Genomic DNA, 24,889 nt, shown 5'->3' with positions numbered 1-24,889 from the left:
AAATGGAGATATTTGCGATTAAAGGTCAAGAAAAATAAAGAGAATAATAAGACAATTTTTGCTTCTTTTGACCAGAACTTAAAAAATGTACCTTTACATGTAGTGACCAATATATCATTTAAAAGGTATTATCTGTACTTTATGACAGAGATCGTACTTCAAAATCTTCAAAAAATGGACTTATCGGTTTTTGCGAACAAACTCTTCATATATGTATATATATATATATATATATATATATATATATATATAATATATATCCATATAACCATTATCTTAATCCATTTGAGCATTATGCAGGGGGACGCCATGTTTTTCAAAGTGGAATGGGTGTCAAAATCATTTTCATTGGGGCTGATGTTTAGTAGGTGGGTCCAAAAGTTGGCTTACGTAACTCACGTAATGCAAATGGAGATGGAGAGAGAGAGAGAGAGGGAGAGAGAAAGGGAGGTAAAAACTATGGATACAGGGCCTGCAAATGTGCTTTTGAGTATGCTGAAGAAAAGGAAAAATGAAGCAATTTCGGAAATACATTGTACATTGAAGAGAGACAACGCTACATTCGGGAATACGATTGTGACAACAAAATAAGGGGCACTGTAAATTTTGCATGTGATAAGAGTTTTACAGGCTTCCATTGAATATCATGCAAATCCCATTAAATGACAAACACACACACGCACAAAAAAAAAAAACCGTCTACAAGTTTTTTTTTTCATTTCCTGTACATTTTAAACAACAAAACTGTACAAAATAGACAAAGTTACTATAACCATCTCACCAACGGTAAATTCCAGAAACGTGGACGTCCCAGGCATTCTCGAAACAAGTTATTCAAAGCTTGATTCAACAACGCATAATGTAGAATGTGGTACTGTATTCTGATCAGAATGGTGAACCATAACTGCAATACTAAGATTAAGATTGTGTATTTTATTCTTGTTTTTTAATGATTGAACGGTATTAGAATTAGCTTTCACGGTTAAATATTATCCAGATATTCGATAAAGGCTCAAACCCAACTTCATTTTCCAAGCAGGGTGCAAACCTAATTTCATTAATCGGCCAAGGCCCAAAACTCAAATTCATGAAGCGAGAAAGGTGTCAACTCAATATCATTTCTTAATCAGGATGTGTATAACCCCAATTCCACTGTTCTAGCAGACTGCACAATGCAGGAGTGTTCTGTGAATCGTGTTCCGTGAACCATGTAGATATGATCTGGTTGATTCGATTCGATTCGATTCGATTCAATTCGAGTTCACACAAGTCACAGTTTTTAATATAGTAGTGCCAACCAACTCTTAAAAGAGCGTGTGTAATCCCGAAGCAGGACTAGCAGCTCATCACAAGGGAAACCATCCTTACGATCCTCGAAGACGTAGTCATAGTCTCCATCAAATACATAATGAGTGTAAGTATACATATAAGTATATAAACTGATAAAAAATGATTGCGGAAATAGACAAAGAGCGAAATTATCCTATGAGTTATACAATGATAATGAAGAGTCACATTCCAAGACACTTTGTACGCAATTTCCAAGAACTATGAAGTAATATCCTTACAATAAATATTGAATTCGTTAATGCCATTATACTGTACACACAGTAATCGGTTTACTCGTCTATAAACTTTTTTCCCCTATACTATATGCATGCATTATAGGTAGCTCAATTACAAATGCCTCTACATGTAAAACTGCCTTGCCACGAAATATATCATAACTGAATATTAATCGTTATAGTTCAATGTCAATCCATTAACTATGAGAGCGACAATTCTGTCAAACAAATTTCAAAATAATTTACCGGTATACATTGATGTTGGTAAGACGAATGTTATTCACGAGTCGGCTTTGACTGGAGTAAAATGATGATTTTATATTCCTATTTTTTATGTGCCAAACGAATGTTGTCCTAAAACTCCATGTGCAATGTAATATAATCATCTTTGTGTCACGTTCTCGTGCTTCATCTCCATCGAGGGTCTATGACGTATTGAATTTTTGGTTGTTGTTTTTAAACACAATATTACTCTCATCAGAAGTAAATCGAAGATTGCTTTAAAATCAAAATCAAATTATTGTACAAAATGCACGATACAAATTCATGACTCAATGATAATATAAATCTTTGTTAACGTTCTCACAACTTTAGGAGAGTATTGACATCGCTTCTTGATGTCAATGTAGAAAGATTTATTATGAATCTTGTATCCACAGGTGGACACGTGCGAACATAATGAAATCAGGACAGTCTTCCAAATTCATTGCTTTTCTTCACAATATTGTTAAGCACGTTGCCTGTGTATGTGTGAGCGTGTGTGCATGCGGTGTTTTTAGTGTGTGCTTTTTTTCAGTATAATGCATGTTCATACTCTTGCTATAGCTGTTCGTAATCCTGCTCCTCAGGAGAAGATAGCATGTATTGTGCATGAGTCAAATACAACGTCTTTGAAAACAGAACACAATGATTGTATCTATACAAGACCGGTCAACAAGGTATATCTTTCGGCCATAAAAGAGAATCTTCATAAGTTACTTAAGCAATGTTGGAGCAGGGACTCAAGGTGGTATCTAACGTGTTTAAGTTTTGAGCGTTTTCTGAATGAATGTGTGTGTGTGTGTTTTAAACTTTGTTCGGTATACAGGCACATTTAATAAAAAGCGTTTATAACGAAATTTCGGTTACAAATAAGACAAATTCAGGCCCCAACATTATCCGCTCTGTGGTTTTTCATCTTATTGTTTATTTGTTCGATTATAAAACAATTTCGAAACAAAAAAACCGAAAGAAAACAGCCGGTCCCGAGGACTTCGGTATAACGGGAGTCGACTGTATTTCAGCTCAGCTCACTGAAGCTCTCTGAGTCCTGGTTGTGGGGTCGTCCAGTTTTCTTCACTAGAATGATTTTATGCAATGTTTCACTATATGTCCCGTCCTCCGTTCTTATTCATTCTTGTCCCTTCTCGATTTCTTTCCCGATTCGAATGTTGCTTCAATGTCTTTCTGCTAGTGTCCTTTCGTTCTGGTCAATGTTCTCATTCTCGTCCTCCCCTAATTTCCTTTCTTTGCTTTCTTGCCCACTACCCCCCGGGCCTTTAGTTCAGTTTGATTTCATTTCTGCATTTTTTCAAGGATATCATTTATTGAAAAATAACAACACGTTAATCTGACAATAGAAAAACAAACTAAAATTACATCCATAGTATCATAATCACAAGCTTGTAAGTATAAACATGACAATGATACTAAATTAGTCGAGGATACACTTTTTCAAATCAAAGGGGAAGAAAAAATATGCAGGAGCCTGCCGTCTTTACACACATGCTTGATAGTGATGGTAGCCTTAGAATCTCAGAAAGGAAATAAGAAGCATACAATGTAACAATACATAATACAAAATGGGCGATTTCCCACTGAAATGCTTTGCGCTAATTTTGGGACGTTTTGTCTATCAATGTCTAAGAGCTTTGTGACTCTTTGTCTATGAAGTTTGGCCTTGGTTAATTCTCTTCTCTGGCATTTATTTTGTTCTCTTGCTTGTTCTCTTCCTCCTCTTTCACGAGTCCTTTCTTTTCCTGGTCCTCTCAAGAAACCACTCCTCGCATAGTAACATACTTCCATAGCCGTTTGTCTAAGATTCGTCAGGAGCTTATAAGTGTTCTTGCGCACAACCTTGTCCTGTTTCGTGGCTGCTCTCGCCTTCTGAATCGCTGTCATCAATCGGTTTCTATTGGAGAGTGAACGGAGATCAGCAAAATAGTCACGTTTTGTCAAATAGTTATAGAGATGACATGTGAATTCTTGTCGGTTCCAAAGAAGGATACCGCGGTTACGGCAACCCTTATTGTCTTTAAAATTGCTAGTTTTCTGGGGCAAAATTTTAGTTTGATTAGTTTTTTTTTCCTCTGCACCTTCGATCTACACATTTTACGCAAAGATTTGCATGGAATTGTATTTTCTGTACTTTTACAAACACTGTAATTACGGTTTGAATAACGATGATGACTGTATACTTATTCATCATTTTTTTTGAGTGATCCAAGTATTACCACGCTTTAGATTTTTAGTGGACCACTCTTTTTCCATACCTTCTTTATTTTGATGTATGCGACTTATTATACTGTCATGATTATTTAAGGGAATGTATTATTCGTAGAAGATTGATCATCAGACTATTTTCCAATGATGACCGAAGCTTTAGGATGTGTTTGGTAGCGATTTGGAATCATTTATATCACTCCTTCCAAACGTCATGGTCGTGCGCATTGTGACTCGTGGTTGAATCATTTTCAAAGTTGCCTTGAGAGTATATACTCTAAGCAAGGAGCGCCCTGACATGAAAATCTAAAAGGTGAATAAATAGCTACCGGCCAAGTCTAGTTACTGACATGTCTTCATGCCCTACTATGGCAGACAAAATAATGTACTCAGTATAAATGTATAAAGTTGTGAACAAAAGAGGGCGGGCTCCTATCGTAAAGTAAATCAAGTGAAACTGAAGTGGCGAGGTCTCCGAGACGTATATACTAGTGTAAGAAACAAAAAAGTATGTTGCCATCACAAGAACACAAAATGCAAACTCCATGCTGCGGAAAATTTGGCCATTTTGTAAATGGGAAAAATTGCTCATTTATTATTTGTAAAGGGTGGTGCTTATGATGGAATACATGTTTCCAGTTTGTTCAGTTTTTAATGGGACAAAATTTGATTTCCACTTCTTTTTTATTGTTTCCACCAGCTTTACAACTGATTTAGGTTATGCTACCTTATTCTAATAAGGTACAATGCTTTACTACAATTACATGCGTTATAATTGATGAGGTGAAAATTACAGTTATGTATACCTCAGCTGCGCCTCCTTGATAGTTACCCATCAACCTGCTTAACGGCTCGTAATCGATGTATGTGATGCACTCCATCTAGAGCATGATGAACAAATGACATGGAAAAGGCACATTTTTTATATCAATACAATCAATTTTGATTTCCTCTAAACAAAATTGTTTCATGGCAGCATACCGAATATGAATTTTATCACGCGTTGATGCTAATCATGGAATGACACATCCACCTTCGATGCAGAAATTTCTTATTTTAATAATTTTCTTTAGCAAAAACTTTAATTAATTGTCGAGTGTCGGGAAGGATTGCGATTACACGTGATTACAATGTCAACGCTTGAGATGTTTAGATTTTTTTTTTTTTTTTTTTTACTTTCAAATGTCACTATATCTGCCATTGGCATTGGTGAACTATACGACTAGATTACTTCTATCTGGATTGATGGACTTCGGAAATGGTTGACACCACAAAAACTGTTGCAATGATAAAGTCACGGCATCAAAGTCTTGATGTCACCCCCCCCCCCCTGTTTTGAACGGGACAGTGCAGGACTGATGAAAATGACAAATTCTTACTTTACAGAGTGAAGCCTGTGAGGCAATTGTCTTAAAGAATGTCCTTTGAAGGTTCAACCATAAGAGATCGGCACGTGTAAGATGGGGCAGACGACAAAGAAATTCAGCCAAATTTGCTGCTGCTGACTCTGAGACGAGTCGCTCTTCTGACGGAAAAGGACGTGATATTATCAATCCGCTGATCTGTAACAGTAAGAGAGAACAAATAATCAGTTACGAACTATTAAGCACAGGCCTCAATACTCATTTTCTTTTGTCTTTTTCTGATTCTCGATGTTTTCGTAATGTTCTTAGCATGGATAATGTTATTAATTTGTACATGTAGCTATACTACATAATCATCAAATTAACTTACAAAATGACGTAGTGATATAATACAATAATATCGTCCTTATAGATATTGAGTAACTCAATGAAGCCTGGATATTAGACGTAATAGCTGTGATAAAGGTGACCTGTCATTCTCTATGAATGGTCAATGACTGGAACATCAAACATTACAGTAAATCCAGGAGAGAATAAACCGTCTGATAAAAAGAGGGCGTCACATTGCTTTCTCGATTATCATTGAGACTGTATGACTCGACGTCCTCGAGTAGCATTTATGTTATAAGGTGTAAGTGTATCCGTCTATAAACTCATACATGTCCTATATACTTTGGAAACAAAATGATAGCTTGGTCACAATTATGGTTTGTGTTATAGTTTTCTGTCTCTTTCATTTCTTAATCATATAGGCATACCCCTCTTCCCTTGTTTGGTTCCATTCAATTACCTGGTCTGAACTTTTATCTGTGTGCACCCCATCCGGATAAAGTTTATTTATTTTGGAATTGATTATGTTTACATTTCAGTATATTTTTCATTGCATGAAAAGTGTCCATATCATTGCTTTCGTTCATACATTAAATACCCTAATGGTAAGGAGGTACTATAAGAGTAACAATCATTGTTTAATCAATGTAAAAAAAAAAGATTTATTTGCAAAGGAATTAAATTCCGACATAATTATAAATCACACATACCCGGTTCGTTCTCATTTTCGAAGAAGAATTTACGTAACCTCTAAAAACACTTTGCTATAATTCTTTTTCACGTAATCAACACACTTATATGATGCGATGACACTAATAACGACGTTATTGAAAGTAGCAAAAAGGCATTCTCCTTTTATACATATGAATACGATGAGCACATTATGACATGACCTGGTCTTTAAGAGTTTGCGAGATGATTGCCATGTTTATGCTAATGCTTAACATAGATCAAATCCTGCTGTAAATTTCGTGTATGTTTCGCCATGGATATTCAGCAAAGACAGTTATGTTTTGAGGTTATCGCTTTTGGTTGCAAAAACAGAAAAATATTATTCAAATAAAGTCAATAATAATAATGTCATGTAACTGTGATTTGACAAACAAACAAACAAACAAACACTTTGTGAACTTATACCGTATGCCCCTCCCCCCCCCCAAAAAAAAAAAAAATACAACGGGACCCTCCGCAATGACATCTTTAAAAATAGTGAATCAATCCAAATAAGAATTCAGGGTATGAAACTATAACTCATTGTCCACATCTTATGAGGAATTTTGTAGAGGATGCCGAGAATGTCTTCCCTCCAAGTTCTATCTATTGTATTCACACACAAAAGCATCGAAGTGCTAAACTTGGAAGAATCAGACTCATGACATGCTTTACAACTTTTCACATTTCTCTGTGACCGCTTAATTCAATGAGTTATATTTTTTGTTTGTTTGTTTGTTTGTTTGTTTGTTTTGCAAAATAGAGCTCAGATGTTATATTTTAAGACCCTGAAGTAGCATTTAGACAGTTTAATCATATTGGGTGTTGTCAATGCGAAAATTTGATTGTATTTTTTTTTTTTTTTGGGGGGGGGGGGGACATACTGTATAGCACATTGAAATCGAAGACTTGCACTCACGTACCTCCACGGCATGTGTTATTTCCAAATTATGCGAACATTGACATATCTGAAGACAATTGTATTTGACTTCCTTCCACTCAAATAAACGTTTACCCTGAGTAACTTGATAATTTTAGTGAAGCAATTAACCTAGATTTGCTTGTTTACAGCTAAGATTAACATGTCATCATTTGTTTAGTCTTTTCTTTTATTTATCAGTCATCGTTTATTGGCCCGCCACACGTACGTGTGTGTCCTTGCCTCTGTTGTGTTACGATGCCCTAGCAGTCCTTTTTCTTCTCCCTTCCTGAAGAAAAGTATATGAATATGAAATGAATACTAAAATAGATAAATAGATAAATAAATTAATTGATAAAATGTGAACAATGTTCATTTCCTGGAACAGAACAGCGGCACTACCACATCACCCCATCTATAGGGATCTTATCCCTCCCCACATTCTCTTCTCTCTCTCACTCTCTCTCTCTCTCCCCCTCTCTCTCTGTCTCTCTCTCCCTCTCTCTCTCTACGCTTGCGCATTGTTTGTGTCGAAGCAGAACTTTAATACCGATAATCAAACTTATCGTAGGGAAACGTGTGTATCATCAGAAAATTGGGAATGGTAACCCGTCTTCTTTCCCATTGGTGCATGGTGGCAGTCAGGTGGTCATTGTTGATTATCATATTTACCATGCTCAAATGATTAAAGTATGTCACATAACACTAAATGACATTATCATAGGTTATTGAAAGTACCAGCAATATCATACTCTCCTTTATACATAGAGCATAAGGAGCGAACAGACTCAGTCAATTTATATGATTTGATTTGATTTCCGAGTTTCTTTTTCATACATAAATGACATACGAAGTCAATTGAACGAACTAGGGGAGATTGATCACAGTATAATTTGAATCTGACAGTGAAAACAAATAAATGATAAATTCAGATATCCAACATTTTTTTTTTCTAACACAATCCAAAACGAAAACAAACAAGCATTATTTTATGCATATATCATATTTATGCAAACATCACGATCTCGTATATCTGTCGTTCAAAGAAAAATTAAGCAACTCTTGATGTACAGAAATTCAGGAGACCATCACCATAAGTGAACGCTTGACGAGGACAATGACCTCAGAAATGATAGTCTAAACAATACGACATTGTAGGAATAATGATAAAAGTCACCACTCGATGAGTGACGATAAAGAGAAAGGGAGGGAAGAATTTTCCTGAAAGAACATAAATGAATAAACAGATAAATAAATAAATAAATAAAAAAAAATGTGCTCAATGTTCATTCCCTGGGAATAATAGTACAGCAACGCTACCACGTCACCGCATCTATAGGGATCTTATCCCACCCCCACATTCTCTTCTCTCTCCCTCTCTCTCTCTCTCTCTCTCCACGTTGCGCACTGTTTGTGTCATAGCAGAAATGTAATACCGGCAATCAAACTTATCGTGGAGAAACGTGTGTATCATCAAAAAAGTAAAGACTGTGTAAAACCCATCCTGCTAAGGTTTGTATGTCGGAGGTGATTATCTTTATTTTTTAATACATTTTCCCTTGCATTAAAAGTGTCCAAACCTATTCTTTTGTTAATGCATTGAGTGTCATAATGCTGAGGAGGACTAGAGTTGTAAACATTGTTTAATCATTATTAATTAATAAATATAGTTTAATTATTATTATTAACAGAATGAGGTTAATTTGCAAAGGAATTACAACCGACAAATAAATCACACATACTAGGTTCTTTTTCATTTTTGAAGAAGGAATGATACATGCCTACCACACTACATGACTCATATCAACTATAGTCAAAGACTACATTACCTGGCACAATGATGCTGAGGCGACAGCTGTTGAGAGGAAACTATCTGGCAAGTAGGGACATCTCAGACTGAACTTCGAAAGACGTGGCAGAGCAAACACCCATTGGGCCAAGTCTCCTCCCACCGAGGGCTCCTTTTCTAAATCATTATCACTGTCGTAAAAACCTAATGTCAGATCTTCAATCTGAGGGAGGAAAGCAAATTAAGATATTGTGAAGACTTAAAGGCGAAGAAATAATGAAATCATGTAAAATTGGTGAGAAGGAATAATCGAAGACGAAGCGAAGAGACCAATGTAAAGGTGGATAGAATGCTGCTGTATCCCATTCTGATTGAGTCTATTTGATTTCTGAATTTCTTTTTCATACATAAATGAAATACAAAGTCAATTGAACGAACTAATTAATCACAGTATAATTTGAATCTGATAGTTAAAACAAATAAATGATTAATTCAGATATCCAACTTTTTTTTCTAACACAATGCAAAATGAAAACAAACAAGCATTATTTTAAGCATTTATATTTACGCAACTATAGGATCTCGTGTATATGTCGTTCAAAGAAAAATTAAGCAACTCTTGATGTACAGAAATTCAGGAGACCATCACCATAAGCAAACGTTTGACGAGGACAATGGCCTCAGAAATGATAGTCTAAACAAAACGACATTGTAAGAATAATAATAAAAGTCACCACTCACGGAGCGACGAAAAAGAGAAAAGGAGGAAAGAATTTTCCTGAAAGAAAATAAATGAATAAATAAATAAATAGATAAAAAAATGTGGACAATGTTCATTTCCTGGGAATAATAGTACAGCGACCCTACCACATCACCGCATCTATAAGGATCTTATCCCTCCTCCTCCCCCCCCCCCCTTCTTCTCTCTCTCTCTCTCTCTCTCTCTCTCTCTCTTTCTCTCTGTCTTTCTCTCCCACTCTCTCTCTCTCTCTCTCTCTCCACGTTGCGCACTGTTTGTGTCATAGCAGAAATTTAATACCGGTAATCAAACTTATCGTAGAGAACGTGTGTATCACCAGAAAAGTAAAGACTGTGTAAAACCCATCCGGCTAAGGATTGTATTTCGGAAGTGATTATCTTTATTTTTTTATACATTTTCTCTTGCAAGAAAAGTGTCTAAACCTATTTTTTTTTAATACATTGAGTGTCATAATGCTGAGGAGGACTAGAGTTGCAAACATTGTTTAATCAATGTTAAACAGAATGAGATTAATTTGCAAAGGAATTACAGCCGACAAATAAATCACACATACTAGGTTCTTTTTCATTTTCGAAGAAGGAATCATACATGCTTCCCACACTAGATGACTCATATCAACTATAGTCAAAGACTACATTACCTGGCACGATGATGCTGAGGCGACAGCTGTTGAGAGGAAACCATCTGGCAAGTAGGAACATTCCAGACTGAACTTCGAAAGACGTGGCAGAGCAAACACCCATTGGGCCAAGTCTCCTCCCACCGAGGGCACCTTTTCTAAATCATTATCACTGTCGTAAAAACTTAAAGTCAGATCTTCAATCTGAGGGAGGAAAGCAAATTAAGATATTGTGAAGACTTAAAGGCGAAGAAATAATGAAATCATGTAAAATTGGTGAGAAGGAATAATCGAAGACGAAGCGAAGAGACCAATGTAAAGGTGGATAGAATGCTGCTGTATCCCATTCTGAAGGAACGGATGCTCGTGGCAGTGGGAATGGTAACCCGACTTCTTTCCCATTGGTGCATGGTGGCAGTCACGTGGTCATAATACCATGTTCACATGATTATATGTTACGATAACACTAAATGACATTATCAGGTTATTGAAAGTACCAGAAATATGTACTTTCATTTATACATAGAGCAAAAGGGGTGTACAGACTCAGTCAATTTTGATTGAGTCTATTTGATTTCTGAATTTCTTTTTCATACATAAATGAAATACAAAGTCAATTGAACGAACTAATTAATCACAGTATAATTTGAATCTGATAGTTAAAACAAATAAATGATTAATTCAGATATCCAACTTTTTTTTTCTAACACAATGCAAAATGAAAACAAACAAGCATTATTTTAAGCATTTATATTTACGCAACTTTAGGATCTCGTATATGTCGTTCAAAGAAAAATTAAGCAACTCTTGATGTACAGAAATTCAGGAGATCATCACCATAAGCAAACGCTTGACGAGGACAATGGCCTCAGAAATGATAGTCTAAACAAAACGACATTGTAAGAATAATAATAAAAGTCACCACTCACGGAGCGACGAAAAAGAGAAAAGGAGGAAAGAATTTTCCTGAAAGAAAATAAATGAATAAATAAATAAATAGATTAAAAAAATGTGCACAATGTTCATTTCCTGGGAATAATAGTACAGCGACCCTACCACATCACCGCATCTATAAGGATCTTATCCCTCCTCCTCCCCCCCCCACATTCTCTTCTCTCTCCCTCTCTCTCTCTCTCTCTCTCTCTCTGTCTTTCTCTCTGTCTTTCTCTCCCAATCTCTCTCTCTCTCTCTCTCTCTCTCCACGTTGCGCACTGTTTGTGTCATAGCAGAAATTTAATACCGGTAATCAAACTTATCGTAGAGAACGTGTGTATCACCAGAAAAGTAAAGACTGTGTAAAACCCATCCGGCTAAGGATTGTATTTCGGAAGTGATTATCTTTATTTTTTTATACATTTTCTCTTGCAAGAAAAGTGTCTAAACCTATTTTTTTTTTTGTTAATACATTGAGTGTCATAATGCTGAGGAGGACTAGAGTTGCAAACATTGTTTAATCAATGTTAAACAGAATGAGATTAATTTGCAAAGGAATTACAGCCGACAAATAAATCACACATACTAGGTTCTTTTTCATTTTCGAAGAAGGAATCATACATGCTTCCCACACTAGATGACTCATATCAACTATAGTCAAAGACTACATTACCTGGCACGATGATGCTGAGGCGACAGCTGTTGAGAGGAAACTATCTGGCAAGTAGGAACATTCCAGACTGAACTTCGAAAGACGTGGCAGAGCAAACACCCATTGGGCCAAGTCTCCTCCCACCGAGGGCACCTTTTCTAAATCATTATCACTGTCGTAAAAACTTAAAGTCAGATCTTCAATCTGAGGGAGGAAAGCAAATTAAGATATTGTGAAGACTTAAAGGCGAAGAAATAATGAAATCATGTAAAATTGGTGAGAAGGAATAATCGAAGACGAAGCGAAGAGACCAATGTAAAGGTGGATAGAATGCTGCTGTATCCCATTCTGAAGGAACGGATGCTCGTGGCAGTGGGAATGGTAACCCGACTTCTTTCCCATTGGTGCATGGTGGCAGTCACGTGGTCATAATACCATGTTCACATGATTATATGTTACGACAACACTAAATGACATTATCAGGTTATTGAAAGTACCAGAAATATGTACTTTCATTTATACATAGAGCAAAAGGGGTGTACAGACTCAGTCAATTTTGATTGAGTCTATTTGATTTCTGAATTTCTTTTTCATACATAAATGAAATACAAAGTCAATTGAACGAACTAATTAATCACAGTATAATTTGAATCTGATAGTTAAACCAAATAAATGATTAATTCAGATATCCAACTTTTTTTTCTAACACAATGCAAAATGAAAACAAACAAGCATTATTTTAAGCATTTATATTTACGCAACTATAGGATCTCGTGTATATGTCGTTCAAAGAAAAATTAAGCAACTCTTGATGTACAGAAATTCAGGAGATCATCACCATAAGCAAACGTTTGACGAGGACAATGGCCTCAGAAATGATAGTCTAAACAAAACGACATTGTAAGAATAATAATAAAAGTCACCACTCACGGAGCGACGAAAAAGAAAAAAGGAGGAAAGAATTTTCCTGAAAGAAAATAAATGAATAAATAAATAAATAGATAAAAAAATGTGGACAATGTTCATTTCCTGGGAATAATAGTACAGCGACCCTACCACATCACCGCATCTATAAGGATCTTATCCCTCCTCCTCCCCCCCCCCCCACATTCTCTTCTCTCTCCCTCTCTCTCTCTCTCTCTCTCTCTTTCTCTCTGTCTTTCTCTCCCAATCTCCCTCTCTCTCTCTCTCCACGTTGCGCACTGTTTGTGTCATAGCAGAAATTTAATACCGGTAATCAAACTTATCGTAGAGAACGTGTGTATCACCAGAAAAGTAAAGACTGTGTAAAACCAATCCGGCTAAGGATTGTATTTCGGAAGTGATTATCTTTATTTTTTTATACATTTTCTCTTGCAAGAAAAGTGTCTAAACCTATTTTTTTGTTGTTAGTACATTGAGTGTCATAATGCTGAGGAGGACTAGAGTTGCAAACATTGTTTAATCAATGTTAAACAGAATGAGATTAATTTGCAAAGGAATTACAGCCGACAAATAAATCACACATACTAGATCTTTTTCATTTTCGAAGAAGGAATCATACATGCTTCCCACACTAGATGACTCATATCAACTATAGTCAAAGACTACATTACCTGGCACGATGATGCTGAGGCGACAGCTGTTGAGAGGAAACTATGTGGCAAGTAGGAACATTCCAGACTGAACTTCGAAAGACGTGGCAGAGCAAACACCCATTGGGCCAAGTCTCCTCCCACCGAGGGCTCCTTTTCTAAATCATTATCACTGTCGTAAAAACCTAAAGTCAGATCTTCAATCTGAGGGAGGAAAGCAAATTAAGATATTGTAAAGACTTAAAGGCGAAGAAATAATGAAATCATATAACAATGGTGAGAAGGAATAATCGAAGACAAAGCGAAGAGACCAATGTAAAGGTGGATAGAATGCTGCTGTATCCCATTCTAAAGGAACAAATGCTCGTGGCAGTGGGAATGGTAACCCGACTTCTTTCACATTGGTGCATGGTGGCAGTCACGTGGTCATTGTTGATCATCATACTTACCATGCTCACAGGATCACATGTTACGATAACACTAAATGACATTATCAGGTTGTTGAAAGGAGCAGAAATTATGTACTCTCCTTTGTACATAGCAAAAAGAGTATACAGACTCAGCCAATTTTCATTTCAAATAAATGATTAATTCAGATATCCAACATTTTTTCTAATACAATGCAAAATGAAAACAAACAAGCATTATTTTATGCATATATATTTATGTAAACATATAGGATCCCGTATATATATCGTTCAAAGAAAAATTAAGCAACTCTTGAGGTAGAGAAATTCAGGAGACCATCACCACAAGCAAACGCTTGACGAGGACAATGGCCTCAGAAATGATAGTCTAAACAATACGACTTTGTAAGAATAATTTTAAAAGTCACCACTGACTGAATGGCGATAAAGAGAGAGGGAGGGAAAAATGAGGGTAAAAAAGAAAAAGGAAAAAGAAAATGCAAATGTGAAGTGATTGCATGAAAATGAGTTGAGTCAGTGGCTCAGGAAAACTATCCCGTTACACTTTTTCCCATTATCCCCTCCATGGTCATTATAGTCAAAGACAGTCCTTACTTTTGTTTGGATTTTTTTCTTTTGGTTTTTCATCTTAATTTCTCGGTCAGGTTCTCATCAATATTGACAGAGTCATATAAACAGCATGGACATAAATGAGTAAAATTGTTCAATGAGTAAAGATGGCCTTAGTGGACCAACAAGGGCAGGACCCAACGGGACGAAGTGGTCGTGCAAAATCGTCTTTCAGAATCACAAGAGGACTTAGTAAAATCAAGTGATATTGTATGAAGACATTAATAAAAGTATTCAACAGAGTTAACAGTTGCCCCAAAACGACAAAAGTGATGCGAATTGGTCCAACTGTGTTCACTACTGCACCCAAAATGGACGTGCAACAATTTAGAAATGTAAAATTTGTATCTGCTCTCACTGTTTTAGGAATAGATGTTTCGTACTCTTTCGTACTCACGACCGGAAGGCGCAGTTAAAGATAATTTTGACGAGTATCAAATCGCAATTGTATATTTGGAGATCTATAGAGACCTACCCCTTTATGGGAAAATACAGATTATTAAGACTTATGCATTATAACAAACGCAAACAGAAAAACTGACCAGAAATGAATAATATTTATCAGTAGAAAATTGATTCCATCGAATTTCATCGGGATTAGAACCCAAAGTTGAATTATTGGGAAACTTATTTCGTCGGAAAATTTACATAAAGAACTCTAACCCAACTACATTGATTATCTATTTGAAGAAACTCTAGATATCGCACATTGGTGCAATTCTAAAGTGTATTTCGGGTAGAATTGGTTTTGTTACCGTAATATTTTATTTACAACTTTTTCTCGTATTTAAAACGCACGTTCAGACGTTCAGAACCGCAACATACAATCACATAGATCTCATGTGGCGTAGACAACAAAATGGTAGGGTTTATTACTATCGCATAATGAGATTGGTGCAATTCTGAAAAAAAAGTGTAAATATTCTGGACGAAACTGACTTCGTCACCCTATTTTAAGGATTTGAGTTCAAAATGGGTTATGTCTCGGTGATGGTGATTTTTTTAATGCCTCCGCCAAGGACTGATTCAGGCTAAAAATACGTCGCCCGCTAGACTATGGAAACGGTAACCTGACCTGATTATGTTACGATGGTAATGACTTTATTGAAAGCAGCAAAAAAGCTACTCTCATTTACACACTGCTAGAGCGAAAGGAGTATACCTGTGAGCTGAGTCAGTGGCTCAAGGAATTTATCAATCTTGCCCATTATTCCCCTCCATGGTCATTAAACTTAATGACTGTTTTTTTTTTATTGGGGGGGGGGGGGGTCAAGTTGTGATCAATATTGTCATAGTCATATGAAGAGCATGCTCACAGAATGAGTAAAATTCTTCAAAGAGTAAGGTTCCCACCATATACAATTTTATTTATCATTCATATATGTAATGTACTCGAGAATGATTCCATTTGATTTTGTGCCATGTATATGCTATTTGTACATACTGAACGTGTAACTCATATGTGTTAATTTTTCATGGATGGTTATTGTAGACGCAACACTGTATGGTTTGTGTGGAAACTTAATAAATGAAGTGAATTGGAATGAAATGAGAAATGACCTTTTAGTGGACTGACATGGGCAAGTGCCAATGGGACGAAATGATGGTTCAAATCTTCGTCCACACTCACAAGAATAGTAAAATAAAAATGTTGTATGAAGACGTCCAAAAAAAAGGTAAACAACAGAGTTATTGGTTGCCCAATCTGTTTTCTGGGTGAAGATGGGTATGTTCGTAGCAGTAAATGACCATTAACATGACAGCATTAGAATGTAGCCATAATGCAAAATAAAAATAGAATACTACCCGATGTATTGTGTAGCGTCATGGAACGCATACCCAATTATGCAGTGTCCCGATTAAGTTGATAACAGAAAGAAACAAAAAATGGTGGATGCATGGAATAAGTATATCAATAATGTTTTTCAAAAGAAAATGATATAAACTCAAAAAAGCAAGTAGCAGATGCATCCCTGGAATAAAGCAATCAATGAGGTAAGACTCCTAATCTTTCTCCTAGCACATCATCCGCACGATTGGTCTCTAAATAACATTCGTCCACACAATGGTGACCTTTGCGTTTGACATTGATCACTTCTACGACTGCAATCATTCCCGTATGGTGCATTGCTCTTATAACACCCAAATTTGGAAAAAGTGCAATTTGTCATTGTTGTCTTTAAAATTCATGTGCTCAGTCATGCATGATGTTTGTGAGCATAATCAGGTATCAATGGAAAGAAGACGAGTTTCCCTATCCTCACAAGCAACATCGCGCATTCCAAAACTGACAATTATAAAATAGAAGCCCTTCCAAGTTGGGTTACTTTTTTTTTGATACGCACTGTGGAGGTGAACAGGATATTGCTCAAGTAATTCCAATACCAAGCTTAGTTGACGGGTGAAGACGGAGGGATGTTATGTGCGCCTTTTAATTGATCAAAAAAAAAAAGTTGCAGCCTTTTTTCTGTGTTGTCTGGTGCGTATCTGGATTGTTATGATTGCATCATGAAAGTTTACCTTGGGGCTTCGAGTGCAATTTTTGTTTGTTCATTTTTCCATCTGTGAAGATGGCTGGATAGCCCATATTCAGCTACATTAATTTTTATTTTCCTTTTGACGTGTTGGAGAGTTTGCACCAAAAAATGGGATAATCTTTCTCCGAAGTGATGACGTAACGGCGCAAGAGACCTCCCCTCATATTGAACGAACTTCCTGACCTGCAGAATATGCGTGTTTGGCGATCTTCCCTTCTAGAGTGTGTATGGTCTTCTTCACTGTATGAACACCTCGTAGGAAAGGGTTCGTGTGGGCTAAGCAGCACTACTGTGCATTTGCAGTCAAACCACCTTTCCCTGGCTTTGACAGAGAGGTGCTTCTTGTACTCCAGCAAAAATAAAGAAATAAATAGGTAAATAAATAAATGAATAAATGAATAAATAAATAGATGAAAGAAGAACCCCCCCCCCCCGAAAATCACGGTCGTCCTCGGCAACTCGCCAGGCTTCCCAACCCTAAAGATACATTGCTAGGTAAATCATATTAAACTTCTTTCTCAGGTGTATCTTCATGGTCATGATACTTTTGAAGTCGTGAAGGGACGTTTCACGGCTTTCCCGTACAACAATTCGAAGAAGATAGATGATAACACACACGTACACACACACACACACACACACACACACACACAAACACACACATGTTAGTAGGCACTCTGAGTTCATCTTTTTTTGGATTAGTGAAAACCGTCGGATTATAATACCATAATGACTCAAACTTGTGTTGACGACATGGTTAAGGTCTATATCCGTGCCGAGAGTGGTATGAGGCAATTTGTTCAGTACTCACCCTGCAAGTTTCAACTAAGGAACGCGATATAACATGTGGAGATTTATAGTCATTTCACTTCTCGTATGGCGGCATTCTTGTAAATAACCGGGTATAATAAAATGGATACATTTGTTGTTACAGTTTTCTCAACTCTATCCTCCCCCTCCCGAAAAAAAAGAAAAGAAAAAAAGATGTCCGTCAGATCGGGACAGCAGCATTTCATGATCACAGGAATGTTTTTATTGCAGTATTTATACACACCTCCAAGGTATATGTATCGTTGGGTGCTAACATAGGGTTGTGATCTATCTGCTGGGCGTATGCTGCAAGGAATGGGGGCAGTCCAGCTTGATTTCGCAAGTTTGTTTATTCGTAGCGGCCGAAGGACAATTAATAGTGTTTATACCGTAAACGGCTAGTGAAAACGTATTGCTCTGTAGCCAGGCCAGATGACTTTCGGCATCATTATGCTCGAAATAATCTTCTTGATTCTCGGGGTTTTTTTTTCTTCATAATAATTACTTTACCAATGAGTTATGACTGGACAATATACATCTGAAGCGCATCAAATACAAGTTGACCTTGGTTTCACTCAAACTTGAATTAGATTTAGATCACATTATGTTCTCCGTGACGACTGCATAAGAACCTGGAGTGGATAATGATCTTCCCTCTTAAGCCTTAATTTCACAGTGATAATGGTCTCAAGAGGTATTTTAAAATACCTACGATATTGTCCATACCAGTTTATTGTATTTTTAGATATAACTTTGATTCTTTGCTTGAGAAACTTTCCCTGCAGTAAAACAGTATTTTCTCTTTATTTCTTATATTTCCCTTTATAATTCCAAGTAAAATAACATTTAAAACTTGTTTTTTTTCTCTGTATAAAATAAAGAGGCAAAGAAAAACCGTTTCACTGTTTAGTATGCTATAATCCTATTAATGCATTGCCTCTTTGAAATAACTTTAGTATCATTCCATCTGCAATCTGTAGCATACTTTTTTGGGGAACTGTGGTCAAAAGCTCTTACCTGACAGTTCGAAGCCTCATCGCCTAGGATCTTGTAGAAGTCCGGGTAAAATTGTGAGTCCTGTATTTCTACTTTACGCAGTACACTGCTCGAACGCATACTCTCCGCCAAGTCACGTAACACAGTTCTTCCGCATTTCAAAAAATTCATATCTAGAGATTGCTGATAGAACGAACATGAATTGACAGTAAAGGAGAGTAATTATCAACATGAAAAATGAGGTTGATAAAAGTACACGCAGTTGATTGGAGGTTTGAAGCTCAGAACAAAAGGGATCATTATTTTGATACACGTTCGAGTCATATCGTCATATCATTTATCAACACTCGTGAAAGGAATAATTCATTCTCATTTTGATATAGTATGAGAAAGAGCAGAGGGACGATAATTATATGACTTCATCCATGCTCATGTTTGGTGCCCTAAATAGGTGTTTGCCCAAAATACATAATCATGTACTACACACGATACTCAGTTGGACGTCTCCCTTCGATACACGGCGTCTTTAGTATAATCAAAGTTAGATTATTACTTCAAGGGGCATTTTGACAACTGTAACTGTCGCGAATCGATCTCATTTCATTCGACCATGAAACTGCTTTATTTTCTCCGTGGAGTCCAATTGTTTTGCCATAAGAAAAATAAAGAACATATTGCTTGACTTATCATAACTATTGTACTTTTTCTAAGTGTCAGAAGGAGAAAAAAACACATACAATTTACCAAAAGAAACGTTCTAATTACATGATACAAGTGCATGAATAAAGTGAAAACACACACCAAGTCATCATAAATTAACTGTATCATGCGAAGAAGACAATTATTTCACATTAACAAAACTTAAGTCGAAATTACACTTTTACAAGATTTTGCATTTCAGAAAGATTTCTCTAATCAATACGACCTGGTCATGCCTTAAAACCAACTTTGAGTAAAGTTGTTGACGTTGTAGATTAAACACTCAATTTCACACAGGGAAAGACGCACACAATTATAAGCACGGAATCTTATTATTGTTCTACACAAAATTTTCTGAAATATTTCAAATCAATGTTCAAGCTCTGTCACTCACCACTTGGTTCTTTCGCACCATGAACACCACTCCTGACACTGTGTGTTCTGGTGGATAGAAGGCTAGTGTGTATTCATCCCATCGTTCTCCCACTGCTCTGGTGGCCTCCTCAGTATGACACTCAAACGCAACGTCGACACAGAAATCACGTTTATCATTCTCTTCGTCAACACTGAAAAATGATGAGAAGTAACTGGTATGACAGTTTATCAAGCCTTTGATGATATCAAGGCCAAGCTCTTTCCCTGAAGCTGAGGCGAAGTAGAGTACGTAGCGGAACTCCTCAGGTCGATGAAGAAGTTTCTTTTTCACCTTTTTGTACTTGGTGCGATCGTTGGTGAATAAATACCCAATATATACCCCTGCAACGTATTCTTGAAACAGTTTGTGGGGAAAAGAAACAGTTGACGCAACCAAGGATGAGATGTTAAAATCGCGTCGACGCTCTCTTGTAATGACATCTCTTTCTATAGTCAGAACTCCCACTCTGCAGCATGTTTCCATGGCTTTCAAACACTCTCTGAATGTGCTTTCAGGAAATGAAAGAGTTCTGTCCAATAAACCGTTCAGCGCTATCTCGCTTATTTCTCGAATTGCCATTCCAGCTTCATTTAAATTATCAGCAATGTTCTGATTCTGTAAATTTGCACAGGCCTTTGATGCGTAATGTTCTTTCAGAAAAAATATCATCTCAAAAAATATCATGGAAAAAGTTTGCAAATTTTGCATTTCTGTTCGTCTCTTTTCACTGAAGTCTTTCCACATCAGACAAAGCATCGCACAGTAGATAGGAAATGGAGCCATATTTGACTGGATGACATCATTTTCCTCCATAAAACTGATCAAGCTTTCTGCGAGATTGTCTTTCTCCGCAATCTGAAAGTACCTTCTAATGTAAGTTGATAAATTCTCCTTGTTAAATCCATCGACGCTAAGAATAGTGTAAGCGTCAGCAATAGTCTTGTCCATCATGAACTCGTCTGTTCTCCATGGTCGTGTGGTCACAATTACTTTGCATGACTTATATTGCTCTATTCCCAAAATTCGAATGACCTCACTGCTGTTAATTTCACTTAATTTCCCATTAAACTCATCGAACCCATCAAATATTATGAGGACTTTATTTTGATTTCTTGTAATGTAATCATGTATTTGGTTCATTTTTGCTGTATTTGAATCAGAGAGATATGTTTTTACAATACTACCAATACTTTTTTTGTTGGTTACATCTCGAAGAGGTATTAGGAGCACCATGTTCAGATCCTGGAGAATCCGTCCCTGACACCAGTCCCAGGCAATCTTAGCGCAAAGTGTAGTTTTCCCAACACCTCCCTCACCTTGTATCAGAAGCCGCTTTGAAAGATTTCCACTTTCATCGTTGGTCAGAAGATCGTCGTATGTTATTAGTGTCTTACACTGGCTATATCGGTCTATGATACTTATATTCGTATATATTTCATCTAATTCAACACGCTCCATAAAGTTGAGTGGATCCACCGTGACCTTGCGTCGTGTCACACTGTAATATGCCTTCAGGTCTTCCTTGCATTGCTGTACTTGTTCCTTAGTAAGCGATGATGGTTCTTGGAAGAGAAACCAAAAGGTAGAAAAAGTAAAGACACAAAAATCATTACTGTACATATGAATGTATATAGATACCCGCACACAAAAAGATAGGCCTATTTTTCATACATGGCAGATAGACAGAGAGAGAGAGAGAGAGAGAGAGAGGGGGGGGAGATGAAAAAATATGGCCTGGAATATAATGAATCATTGATACAAAAGTGTAAACGATAAGTGCTGATAGAGGATAACATTACAAGGCACTCAATCCTGCAAAGTGAAACGAAATCATATAATTATTTCTTTCTAACTGCATTACATGACACAACTGTATTATGTAAAATAAAATGGCGAATGTGGTTAAAAGTATGAGATGTAATCTTGAAAATAAAAAAAAATTACTGTGCATAACGTAATAATGCACATCACATATAAAAAACAACACACGAATAAGATTGTGGTTATCTGCATATACATTCTGTATTTCTTACCCAACATTAATTCTTCTTCCTCCTCGTGAAATATTTCTAGTAAGTTTGGTCTTCGCCAGCAGGGGTTCCAGCCACATCCTGAAATATGTCATCAACAACAGAGCATCACTATCAATGATCGTTTTCATATAGAATTATATTCTGGGCGCGATATTTTCCACAACGTTTTCGTTTCTCCTCTTTTCATACCAACATTTTCAGGCCATCATCATGTCAAGAATATGCTTATGACATACCGTTCGTTTTTCCCTTTACGAATATTTCTTTTATTTGGCGTAGATTAATCATCCTCGGTTTTAGATTTGCAGCTGCAAGTCATGTGTACACGTCGGGATATTCGGTGGTCTGTACTTATGTTATTTTGGTATTAGAATGATGAAAAATGCAAAGAATAAAACCAAAGAAATACAAACCCAAGCACACACACACACACACACACACACACACACGCATTCACTAATAAATACAAATAGAAAACCTTACAAAAATAGACAGACACCTTTTCGCGGTAGGTAGTCCGGATGTTTGTGTTGAAGATACTTTCCAACAAGGAGAAATAGGATGACTATGGCAACAGGAACACAAATGGTGAGTCCGATGATGAGACCCAAATTACTATGTTTCCCTGAAATTTGATAAATACACAAATTAAACACTCATTCACTTAAAACTCCATTATCAAGAGATTACATATGAATGTATATACATATTTTTATGTCATGTTCAAAATTATTCATACCCCTGTCAATTTCTCATCATGAATGGCCTTTTTCGACTGTGCACATTGTTGTGCATTCCTGTGAATGTGCTAATCTTTTTCCAGAAGATGTTTCAAGATGTTTCAATTGAATAAATACCCCATCTTGGTCAGATGTTAAAAAAACAACCAAAATAGGATCTTTCAATAACAGTTTGAATAGAAGGAAAGCATGCAAGTCAGTCTCAATTTCTGATCATTCATGGCCAAGAAGAATGAGCTTGGGGAAGACCTCCGGCAACGTCTTTCGCTTGCGCACATAAAAGGGAAGGGGTACAGGGTCATTTCAAAGCAGTATGATGTCCCTGTGGCAATCGTCTATAGTGTAATCAACAAGCACATGAGGCTAAACACTGTTAAAAACCTCTGCGGGCGTGGAAAAAAGCGTAAAATGTCGTCCAAACTTGTGAGGAAACTTTGCCAAGAGGTCAACAACAACCCCGGGACCACAACCAAGGCCCTCCTTGAAATGCTTGACCAGGCAGGGACGAAGGTATCAAGGTCCACCATCGAGCGAATCTTGCACAGAGGAGGTCTCCATGGGTGTAGTCCCAGTAAAACACTATTGCTCTAGAAGAAACATCTGGAGAATCTGCTGATGACCTTTGCTATAGGTCATCTGAGGCAAGATCCCAGCTTGTAGTCAGCCATCCTGTGGTAACCGTAAGATGAAATGAAGTTGGAGTTATTTGGCCATGGGGATGCTGCATATGTCTGGAGGAAGAAGCAGGAAGCATGCAAGCCAAATAACACTGTGCCAACCATCAAACATGGTGGTAGAAACATGACGTGGGGCTGCTTTCTTTTCTATTGGCACGGGATACCTCCCAAAAGGTTCTGCACCAACCATCAAGCATGGTGGTGGAGGCATGCTGCTTTAGGGACACTTCTCCTCCAGTGACACAGGGAAGCTCGTCAAGGTCCAAGGAATCTTGAGAAAGGAGGATTATGTCAGGATCCTTGATGAAAATGTGAAGGGGTCCATTCAGAAACACCACCTTGGGCACACCTGGACGTACCAGCACTAGACAATGACCGATACATACCGCCCAGGCAGTGAAGAAATGGTTCATGCACAATGATGTCAATGTCCCGGAATGACCAATGCAAAGTCCCGATGGAATCTGATCAAGAACTTGTGGCGAGACTTGAAGAGTCCTGATGGAATCCGATCAAGAACGCTGTGGCGAGACTCAAAGATCAGAGTGATGGCTAGGAACCTGACATACCTGACTCACCTTGAGGCTTTTGCCACATAAGAGTGAGCCAGCACCCACAGAAGACATGCAGGAAGCTTGTAGACTTGTACAAGAATCATCTAAAAGTAGCCGTAAAGAACAAGGACTACGATATTGACTGCAAAAGAAAGACATTGGACTCAGTAAGACTAGGGTATGAATAATTTTGAACATGGCAATTCTTGAAAATCCATGATTAGAAGATTCCTGAAGTGAAGAATTTCCGGAACTGTGTATTGTTTTTATTCTGTCACTTGTTGGTCACATATAACTCATGATCAAACTTGGCAAAATGCATTCATTTCATTACCCCCCCCCCCCCAAAAAAAAAAAAAAAAAAAGAAAATTACAAGGGTGTGAATAATTTTGACAACTGAATATATATATATATATATATATATATACATATCTGTGTATTGATTGAGTCATCCTACGAGACCGACATCCACGAGCCAAACGGCTTACTAACTCGACATTAAAAAACGGTCCATGAGTCATAAATTACACGGTTCACGAGTCATACGGCCTGCCAGGTCGTTAGGCAGAAAAAAAAAAAAAACCGGTTCACGAGTCCGACACTATGCATGCAAGACCTACAAGTCTGAAGGGCACAAGGCCGAACAAAAACAAGTGCAAAAAAAAAAAAAAAATGACACAGACGCTGCACGTA

At 37.1% G+C, this 24,889-nt stretch overlaps 1 protein-coding gene across 1 annotated transcript in view; it reads right to left on the bottom strand.

Annotated features, from left to right (window-relative positions):
* Nucleotides 1–24,889, bottom strand: part of LOC139711670 (uncharacterized) — an 88,892-nt gene that overhangs the window by 43,459 nt on the left and 20,544 nt on the right. Inside the window, exons 4-10 of the mRNA XM_071623530.1 lie at nucleotides 22,724–22,849; nucleotides 22,225–22,302; nucleotides 20,171–21,753; nucleotides 19,099–19,260; nucleotides 13,719–13,901; nucleotides 12,145–12,327; nucleotides 10,560–10,742 (exon numbers count right to left, since the gene is read on the bottom strand). Of these exons, the coding sequence (XP_071479631.1) occupies nucleotides 10,560–10,742; nucleotides 12,145–12,327; nucleotides 13,719–13,901; nucleotides 19,099–19,260; nucleotides 20,171–21,753; nucleotides 22,225–22,302; nucleotides 22,724–22,849 (2,498 nt within the window). The remainder of the gene's footprint in view (nucleotides 1–10,559; nucleotides 10,743–12,144; nucleotides 12,328–13,718; nucleotides 13,902–19,098; nucleotides 19,261–20,170; nucleotides 21,754–22,224; nucleotides 22,303–22,723; nucleotides 22,850–24,889) is intronic.

This window comes from Diadema antillarum, unplaced genomic scaffold (genome assembly GCF_040938485.1).
Source record: "Diadema antillarum isolate AM-2024a unplaced genomic scaffold, OU_Dant_1.0 seq00001683_RagTag, whole genome shotgun sequence".
Taxonomy (NCBI): Eukaryota; Metazoa; Echinodermata; class Echinoidea; order Diadematoida; family Diadematidae; genus Diadema; species Diadema antillarum.
This window is presented reverse-complemented; position numbering and strand designations above follow the sequence as displayed.